The 9,638-nt window shown below is 40.7% G+C and overlaps 2 protein-coding genes across 3 annotated transcripts in view; one reads left to right on the top strand and one right to left on the bottom strand.

Moving 5' to 3' along the window:
• The window catches only part of LOC136433386 (cytoplasmic dynein 1 heavy chain 1-like), a 42,212-nt gene extending 39,375 nt beyond the window's left edge, over positions 1–2,837 (bottom strand). For both annotated transcript variants that reach the window (XM_066425541.1, XM_066425540.1), the window contains exons 1-6: positions 2,371–2,837; positions 1,848–1,947; positions 1,399–1,572; positions 796–1,054; positions 497–683; positions 36–256 (exon numbers count right to left, since the gene is read on the bottom strand). In XM_066425541.1, the coding sequence (XP_066281638.1) occupies positions 36–256; positions 497–683; positions 796–1,054; positions 1,399–1,572; positions 1,848–1,947; positions 2,371–2,605 (1,176 nt within the window). In that variant the 5' untranslated portion in view covers positions 2,606–2,837. The remainder of the gene's footprint in view (positions 1–35; positions 257–496; positions 684–795; positions 1,055–1,398; positions 1,573–1,847; positions 1,948–2,370) is intronic.
• Positions 2,838–3,327: 490 nt separating this feature from the next.
• Positions 3,328–9,263, top strand: LOC136433390 (death effector domain-containing protein-like). Its single transcript, XM_066425550.1, has 3 exons — positions 3,328–3,896; positions 4,608–4,895; positions 5,501–9,263. The coding sequence occupies exons 1-3, from the start codon at positions 3,380–3,382 to the stop codon at positions 5,863–5,865; spliced, it is 1,170 nt and encodes a 389-aa protein (XP_066281647.1). The 5' UTR covers positions 3,328–3,379; the 3' UTR covers positions 5,866–9,263.
• Positions 9,264–9,638: the final 375 nt, after the last annotated feature.

Below are 9,638 nucleotides of genomic sequence, written 5' to 3' on the forward strand. Positions count from 1 at the left end.
ATAAACCCCATGCTTTTGACTACCAATGTTCTTACCTTCAACAGCTGTGTGCTGAGGTCACGTGAGATGGCCTCCACCAGGCGCAGAGCCCTCTGAATTGGGTACTTTGTGTTGCGTATTTTGCGGAGGTGACTGAAGATAGCTGTGAGTGCCAGTCGGATACGGTCCAATTCAGTGGCAGCCAACAGATCGTTCAGGGGGAAGTCTCGCATCAGGTTGTTGTAGTCCTTCACAGTGTCTATCGCTTGTTGAAGACCTGAATGCAACAGAAAGCAGAACAGCCCTTGGTTAAAGTCTGACTGAAAAAGACAGCAATTTCTAAAAGGTATCACATTCACTCTAACAAAACATGAAAATATGTTTAAGATTACCCATCAAAGAACGAAATAGAGGAAATGAAACTTACTGAAGTGTACAAGTTACAAGCAATACTTTGTAGAGGAGGAAATATCTGCTGAAACCTACTAAAGAAATATTTCATTCTCCCTATTCGCACCTGTATCTGTGTCAAAGCTGACAGTGGCATGGAAACGTTTGCCATGTTTGAGGATGTCCAGAGTGAGGTGGATCTCGGGACTCTCTCGCTTCTCCTGGATAGAGAGCAAGCCTCGGTCCAGATTCAGCCAGAAGCTGATCTCCTGCAGCGCTGTACCCGAGGCGGGGTCACGGTCCAGTTTTGTAACCTGAAACACAGCAATCAGACTGTAATCACAGGAAAGATAACATTCATTTTGGACTAGCTTAATGAGTATTTCAAGCAACAAATATAATTCAAGGCATTTCCATCATACATACCTTTTGTATCTCCCTAATCCAGCGATTGACTCCATGCTGTAGGGCATTGAGAAAGGTGGAGTCCTCCACACGATTGCCAAAGTCAGAAACGTTGGCTTTGCGCCCCTCTTCCTCATGGACTTTCTTGACAATGCCAGCCACTGTGGGGTGGATGATGAGGGTGATTTCTGGAATGTCAATGTTCTGCTGTAGATGTAACAGTCCCATCTCCAGCTCAGCAATCTTCTTTTCAACAGATGGTGCCATTTTGTCTCCATCCCTGTAAAAAAGTTTTCAAAATGTTGAGCAATAACTTAACACAGTGAGTTTGATTTCCATGAAGTTTTTCTTCAAACATTTGTTAATGCCAGGTCCATGTCAAGCATCCTCATGTGGTGTTTCAAACCATATATCAAGTACCATCCTTCCATTAGCATACACATCTACCTAAACATATATCAACAGTAACAAGAAATGGCCTCCATCTCAGGAACACGTCGAGCGTGAATAAACTTACTGGGAGAATACAAAACCATTTTCAACTGCAACAATTTGATTTCAGGCAATAAAGAATACACATGCTTCTTAAAAAAGATCTGTGGTGCTTTACACTGCATAACTTACCTGTCTGCTTTGCCAGACTCGCGGACGTAGGACTTGAAGTATGGTGCCACAGAGTTACTGACGATGGCATGCAGAGTTTCATATGGCGACCCATCGCTGAGCGTCATCACACGGACCTGGGAGGCAATGGTCTTGTCTGCCTCTATAACAGGCCCACGCTTGATGAATGCAACACTTTAAAAAACAGAATGATGAGAAGTAAATTTGAGAGCAAACAACAAAAAACAAAAAGCAGACATAATCTTAAGATGTTTACATTTACCTGTATGCAATATTCAGTTACATACTTTGCTGAAATATATTGCTGATATAATTCATTATTATCGAAATTAGTAAACTGCAGTTTTATAAATGTCTGCAAATGGACTAATAAATGACTTCTATAATGCCTTAGTTATACACCCAATGGTAGCAGAGGCTGAGCTGGAATCTACTGTACACACACATACCTGGTGACCTTCTGGCTTTTGAAGTGTACATGAGTGGTGACTATGTAGCTGATGAATTCCTGATCAGAATCTGGGCTGCTATCAGAGACATCCCCATCATCTGCAATTCATACAAATAATTGCTAAGAATTTGGTCCATGTCTAAAATGTTACAGTTCAATATTTCCTCGCTGTTTCTAGATATACTCACTAGTCAGTATGCAATGGTGCTGTGGTCAGCTACATGCCACACACCATCCATGTAATACTATAATTATAGTAGTGTATATACAGAACGCAATGCATATGGCAATGCCAGGGTCAGAAATTGGGTCGAAGGTCTGCAGCCATTCAGGTGCCAAATATGATGTCATATGGTAATAAGTAATTTGGGAGGCGGAGTCAGAGCGTTGGAGAGGCGGGGTACGTCTCAGAAATGATTGAGTGTGCAAGTCAACTTTGTCGTGTTACTTTCTCGGCCCAGAGCTACACACATGTCACGTCAAACTGCTCTTGTAACAAGTTACATGTTAATTTTACCCACCTTTGGCAACAGCTCGCTGCACAAGCAAGGTGTGGACCTGGGTATCACTGACGAACTTCTTCAGACAGTCGACGCTGGCCTTGTCAGCAAGCGCTGCGTTTAGTGCTGCTGAACCTGCCTCACTGTCTTCCAGGAGAAGTGGGACAACTTTTCTGAGGTGGCTGACGAGCAGAGACGGGTCGGCAGCCACGGCACTGCTCTGCCCCCTGTCCCCTTCGCTTTCTGTGTCCGCCATTGATAGCGGAACGCGCCCACCGGCGACCGGTGCGCTAAACGGCCAAGCGCCGACAACACACGTAAACAGTCACACAAATTGCCTCCTTTATAGCCTAACTAATAGCGTAACATGTAATATACAAAAAATGCTTGGAAACTTGAACGACCTCCCTCGTTCTCCGGCCCAAGTTCGGGGCCTCCGGCTCAGGACGTATGACGTCCCGTCTGGTCTCAGGCCTGTGTTCCCATCACTTCTCGTCCGGCATCCCTTGCGCTCAGGGGCCTAGAAGGTGTTCTCAGGTGTGTGGATATGATCATCAAATAAGGAAGATTGACCAAAATTCCCACTTCTTTTATGTTAAAAGAATTCCTTATATCTAATACATCGATTTTGATCATCTAAAACCATTTGCTGTTTATGATCAGGACTGTAATGCGTTTTCTTTTTAATTCGTCATCCGGTTCTCTCAAAGACTCCCGGGTATCCTCAATCGTGTTGGTTGGTGCACTGCAGTAACATGTGATTTTGCATGATGTCATCTTTCGATCACGGCAGCTGATTTATACTTATTATAGGACGTTTGTTCATCGATCAATAAACATGTACGTTATCATGAGATGTATGTGTGAGATGGACCAAATTTCCGACGCAGTTGTTTCCTAGTACGAGACGTGCCAGGGCATGGGAAGTGCCAAGACCATTTCTGTCATTTGTAATATATGTTTATTTGTCCCAAATCCAACACCCAAGGGAAAAATCGAACCAAGTCATGACTTTCCTTCTGCCTTCTGAATGCTATCAAGTATCTGCCAGATCCCAATCAATTTTCTTCTGTCTTTTCGTTTGACATTCTTTGCAGGAACATTGCTGATTGATCCTTGGCCGCTCTGTTGCCCTCCCCGAAGAGACACTACCGAAGGTTCACGAAAATTACCGAGGGGTGTTTTACCAGAGATCGGTTATGATCGTTTCTGGTCGGGGCAGTCCAAGAACAAATCATGCAAGATGGCGTCGGAGACGAACTGCTGCGATCAGGAAAGCTGTCTTTCCAACTACACCCTACACGACATGTTCCGTATTGTTGGCGACCAAATGACTGATAGAGACCTTAGAGTACTCAACTTTTTGTTCACAGACATTCTGGGTGAAGAGCAACGCTTCAGAATCGAAACTGGACTCGACTTTTTCTTGGCCCTGGAGAAACTGAATCGTTGCGACGAGACCAACTTCAAGCAAATTCTGCACCTCTTGCGGATCATCACTAGACACGACCTCAACCATTATGTGCAACAGCGTAGGAGAAAGACAGGTACATTGTCGATATATGATGAGATTTGTGCTGTAACATAGGTCATATCCGTTAACAATATGTATCCATACAACCATCCTGTTTATGTTACTTCTCTGGACACCAAGTGACTGCGTTTGCCCAAACTTTGACCCGCAAGGGCACGGTCCTTTAGAACGCAGGAAACGTTATTCAGCATTATCGTCTTTTTGTGTGTGTTCCCCAAAACTAGAAACCCCTGATACGTAACAGAAATCTCCTGTTTCTCTTGAATGTGCAATGCCTTGCTCAGCACTAAATCGTGATACAGTTGTACACGGCTTTCTTGTCATACATAACGATGTTAGTGGCCATGATCAAGTCCACACAACCACTTTGAATATTCAACATAAGCTGAAGAAATTCATCAGTCACGTATAATAACAGTTACAAGATTATTCCTCAAACAGTGACTTAAAAAGCTTTATAACAAAGGAGATATAAGCTTTATAACGAAGAAAATATATCCGCCCTTGTATGGGCAAATTGAGCATCCATTTTAAATTTGAGTAAGTATACTGCCATTTCTCAAATTCTGAGATATTTCCATTATACTACTGTATATAATTTATAGCATACAAGTTACAACCAACAACATCTAAAGACAACATAGGCAAGCAATATTAGACCTCAGCCAGCCACATGTGCCAGGAGGGTTACTTCCTATTTATTTTGCTTCTTTCTTTCCAACAGTACATCCAGATCCAGTAGACAAGTATCTGGAAGACACGTCTCCAAGAACATACACCATCACAGGGACAGGCAAGTCCAAACTGTGCAGTCCTGGCAAACAGGCAACCCTCCCGTCTTCAATATGCAGCTATGAACCACAGGAGACAGCAGACATGGGACCAAGTGGGAAGAGGAAGGCAAGAGGAACAGGGGGAGGGGCACAGAAGAAGGTGTGCATGATGCGGGGAGGGAGGAAGGTGGAGTATGAGGAAGTGGAAGAACCGAAGGAAAGAGAAAAGTACACATGTGGTAAGTTCACCCTGTCTCTTCACAGGAAAACTAGTGAGGTAATACAAGTGTGTGTAAAAAATACTAACATTATCACTTCAGAACAGATGGATCAGGATGACTGCTTCAGAATTAAGCTATGGAATTTGCTACGATAAAATCCTTAAAATGCAATAGGACTTCTGAAATTAATTTACTATGCTATGTGATAAGCCCCTAGGCAAAACAAGTGCATTGCTGGTGTTTTCAGCAGATGGGTAATGTAATTTCCCACAGATGTCTGAATAGTAGGGGTTGTATCATTTCATGATCTCTGATTTGGTTACATTCACTACTCCGAGATTAAACCTCTCACTGCTGACCCTAGCTCAAAACAATTCCAAGTAGGTGAATGTATCGGCCCAAAGCGGTTTAAAAGGTTAAGAATTTTCCCTCCAAAAGCCTCATCAGCTGGTATGAATTTTTCATGTTAAGGGAATCATTTGGCCTCAATATTACATTAATATTACAAATGACATACGGCTACATCAACTTTATCATGATGGTAAATTGGTAATTGAATTATGCTAGACAAATTATTTTGCTCTGAGTCTGATACTATGTGGTAAAAAACCTGTTTTCTGCAGACATCCGGTTGCGTGTCCGTGCAGAGTTTTGTCAGCACGACACAGCGCTACAGGGGAACATCTTCTCCAACAAGCCTTCAGAGCTGGAGCGGCAGTTTGAGCGCTTCAGCCAAGCAAACACCATCCTCAAGTCCCGTGACCTCGGGGCCATTATATGCGATATTAAGTTCTCGGAACTGACATATCTTGATGCATTTTGGCGCGACTACATAAATGGGTCACTGTTGGAAGCTTTGAAGGGAGTTTTCATTACTGACTCACTCAAGCAAGCTGTCGGTCATGAGGCAATAAAGTTATTAGTCAATGTAGATGAGGATGACTATGAGGCTGGAAGGGTTAAGCTGTTGATGAACCTTACACAGTGAGCCCGGACACAACTGTTACACTTCACACTGTCCATCTTCCACCCCTGCAAGGTGTACTGTACACTCCATGTACACCACACATCACAACTACAGAATCATCTCAGATTTTATTTCACAAGATACACAAGTAGCTTCTTTAGATTTTCCTTTATTATCAGATGTTCTTGTAGGGCTGTGCTACTAGTACATGCAAAACATTTACACACAGTTGTTTCCAGAACATTGAACAGCGGAACCTTGATTACCTAACAACTTGTAAGCTAGGAAGGTAGGTCAGGGTAGACAAATAACTGAGGTTGGATTGTAATACAAACAGAAGATATCCAAAGATCCATATATGATACTAGTAGATAAACATTTCATCAGATGTCAAGATTCAAATAACCAAGCTTTTCATGTCTGTTATAAGGTGGACATGTGTTTTGTTGTCGGGCTGTATATGTTGCTCATGGGGTAATGATGAATTGGGCTGTAAGGACTCTTGCAGCTTCTTCATCATTTAGTACATTTGGTGTAAAGTTGCTGTTGATATCTGAACATTTTTGTATATTTTCCTGAGCAGGACCATTATCCTAATTATCTGTAGATGTTACAGATGCTGAGTTGGAATCATATTAACGTTGACTTTAACTACAGCATGCATACTATATATGTACAGTTGATTTATATACTGATAACCCTTTTTTGTAAGTAAAATTACTTGAGTTTGTTTGAAGAAAGGTTTGGTTAAGTGTTCCCATAGCAATGTCATTTCATGGTTGTGAATGTGTCAGGTCCTGATACACCTGATGGTTTCGTATTTGCATTGTCCTGTATTACTCAACTTGCTGACAATTTATACTCCCCCGAAACCCTGTGATGGGGAACACATTCGGTGTAAGTTGAAACCACCACACACCTGAGATATAGTACTTCAATCCACACAATAGATGGCTTTTGTCAAGCCATATTTGATATGCAAATACTTGTCTTATTGCATGGCATCACTGTCATATGGTATTCAAAACACAGTACTAGTACATGTATCTTGCAACCATGTAACACAGTGCCTAATATAGTTTTCATGTTAACTATTCTGTTCTTTGTCACTCCATGCTATTCTGCTGATACCATGCAATAATTTGAAAGTATAGTGCAGTTTTTTAATCTTTTGTCATTCCAGTAAGCTGCTGGGAACAGTTTCCCGGTAATGCACAATTACATATGCAGGACGTGTTAAAAGTTGATGTGCACAAAGGTCTTACTTGTTGAGTACTGAACTGTCTTAGCTGTTTGCCAGTGTTTGCTTACACACCAACAAAACTTCCTCGTAATTTACAAAGGTGTACGGGTTGCACATTTTCCCCGTTACAGATCATGCTAACAATCATGTCACATAGATACCATTCCCTGCAAACAAACCTCTCAGTTTAGTACTCAGCATCTTACCTCTGGCATAATTCCTACCTGCCTTGAACTGGAAACACTACATCTGCTTGAAGACCCACAGGACAGGTATTGCTACATCCCTGTGGAGACAGGAGCTCATGTACCTGTCCTGGGGGTCGTACTAGATCCAAAGAATAGTAACAGTAGGTACCAATGGAGTGCCTTTGCTCTGACGATAAGCAAAAACTAATAACTTTATTGTAACACACTTGATATATTACTAGTGAACAATCTGCTCATGTGGAAGACGGGAAGTACTTCCTTTCTCGGTAGAAAAGAGGGCTCTTCGAGCATTGATATTTGTCACTCTTCAAAGATAAGTACCTAAACAAATCTGAACTCATTCGTACCTGATATTGCTAAAAGCCAAAGATTAAATCGTAAATCTTGCTAGGAGAAACTCTTGTTATGTGTATGTCAGAACATGTCTTTGTTAGTCTGTGCATGATTTTTGAAAGCAAACCTATAGAACAAAAAAGCTATCTACAGACTTTAGTAGAGACATAATGTTGCTTCTTTCATGAATGTTACAGAAGTGTGGAAAGATATATAATAGAATTGTCATGAACAGAAGATATCTTTGAATGGAAAGTTACCAGTCATACTGAATGGATGTCTGCTTGTATTACTGAGATGGTTTGCTTTGTCTTTGTGAGCCTGTACAATACTTTTTGACTGCAGAACAGTGTTTGTGTTTGTAAATGAGACTTTTGTTACATGTTATGGAACTCAAGTGATGAGATGTTTGATTTACTATGATTGGCTTGCTGAAGAATTCCTTGGAGATTGAGCTGTTGATGCAAGATGCAATTTTAGATGCATGTGTTATTATCAAACCATCCTGCATCAGATGATTTCACAGCTGATACCACAATCATGGTGTAAAATCCTGGTCTCAGAAGAAAAATGGTTTCTTTCTTCCAAGTCTATTTAATATTGTCAGCAAGCCAACAACCATGTTAACAGACTGAGGAAAACAGCCACTAAATCTGTCAGATTTTAATCTAACTTTTTGCTACACTGGGATAGGCTAGAAATGAGATAGGTGACAACCCATACATGTAAGTACTTGATGAGCATAGCTCAGGCCTATTGTATCTATTGTACTTCAGACAGTAGCAACTGTTTGGCATGTAAGACATGTTATATCAGGACTAGGCAATGAGAAAAAAAATAGAATTGTTGGTTGCTTGTTTTGTTGAAATTTTACACAAGTTTGATTTGCAGTAAAATAAGACATGAATTATGATCATAACGATTAATGTACAGCCAGATTTGTAATCTATTCTTGGTCCAGTGTAGCCTGAACGATAATGTAGATACACGTAAAAGAAGTGCTACACCATTTTTTTGTATATTTAAGGCAGAGCTCATTCTCCTAGGAATTAAGATTGACTGGCCTTACCTGAAATTGAATGCACAAAGTTAAAATTTTCTCTTCTAGTGATGAAAAGTGATTTTAGAAGATATTCAACACCCATTTGGGAATCGAAACGTATTACCTGAAACTCATACCAAAGGAAGCAAAGAATTGTTCGTATATTTAAGAGTTATGTGGTGCAAGTGAGAAACTTATATAGACCAAGAAAATTGAGTATGATGTATTTACATGACTTGACAAAGGTACATATGGTTTCAGTGTCCTGTTTTTCATTCACTTTCCTTTTTTCTGTATGTGTCAACTGACTAAGTGCCTTTTTTAAATCCACTGAATCCAAAGATGTAACACAAGAGTTGCTACACTACTCTGGTGTGTTGAAGTATTGGAAGATGTGCTACAAGTCTAAAATCTTATGTTGTATTATTTTCAATACTAGTACTTTTTATCAAGTGATATTTTCTGTGGATGTTATATATACTGTAGTACTACTCTGTATTAGCTCCTAACAACTTCCAAAAGTTAGTTTCTGTACACAGTAATTGTGTATTTTGATGGTGTTGTGGAAAAAAGTCATGTTTGCTACCCTAAACTGGTCATGTTCATTTTTGTACTCTCGTGTACTTTCTTGGGGAAGGACTGGCTTTATTCGCCAAGGGCATATTATTTTGCCAAGGGCTTACTCAGGCTGGGCTTACTCATCTCTTATGGCAAGCTCTTTCATGTTATGAATGGATGAAGGCTTATTGATTTTATAGAAGGTTGACTTCGGATATTGGGGTTTCCTTGTTCACAACCAATATTGTCTCTCACCTGCTCTGAGGATGGTTTCTGATCAAAACATAGGCAGGTGAGAGACATTACCAGTTGTGTGAAAGAAAACTTCAATATCCTATGTTTTACCAACCTGATGAAATTATTTTCTGAAAGAAGGCTGACTTATTTATGGCTTACTAATTTTACCAGC

This window comes from Branchiostoma lanceolatum, chromosome 4, assembly GCF_035083965.1.
Source record: "Branchiostoma lanceolatum isolate klBraLanc5 chromosome 4, klBraLanc5.hap2, whole genome shotgun sequence".
NCBI classification, from domain to species: Eukaryota; Metazoa; Chordata; class Leptocardii; order Amphioxiformes; family Branchiostomatidae; genus Branchiostoma; species Branchiostoma lanceolatum.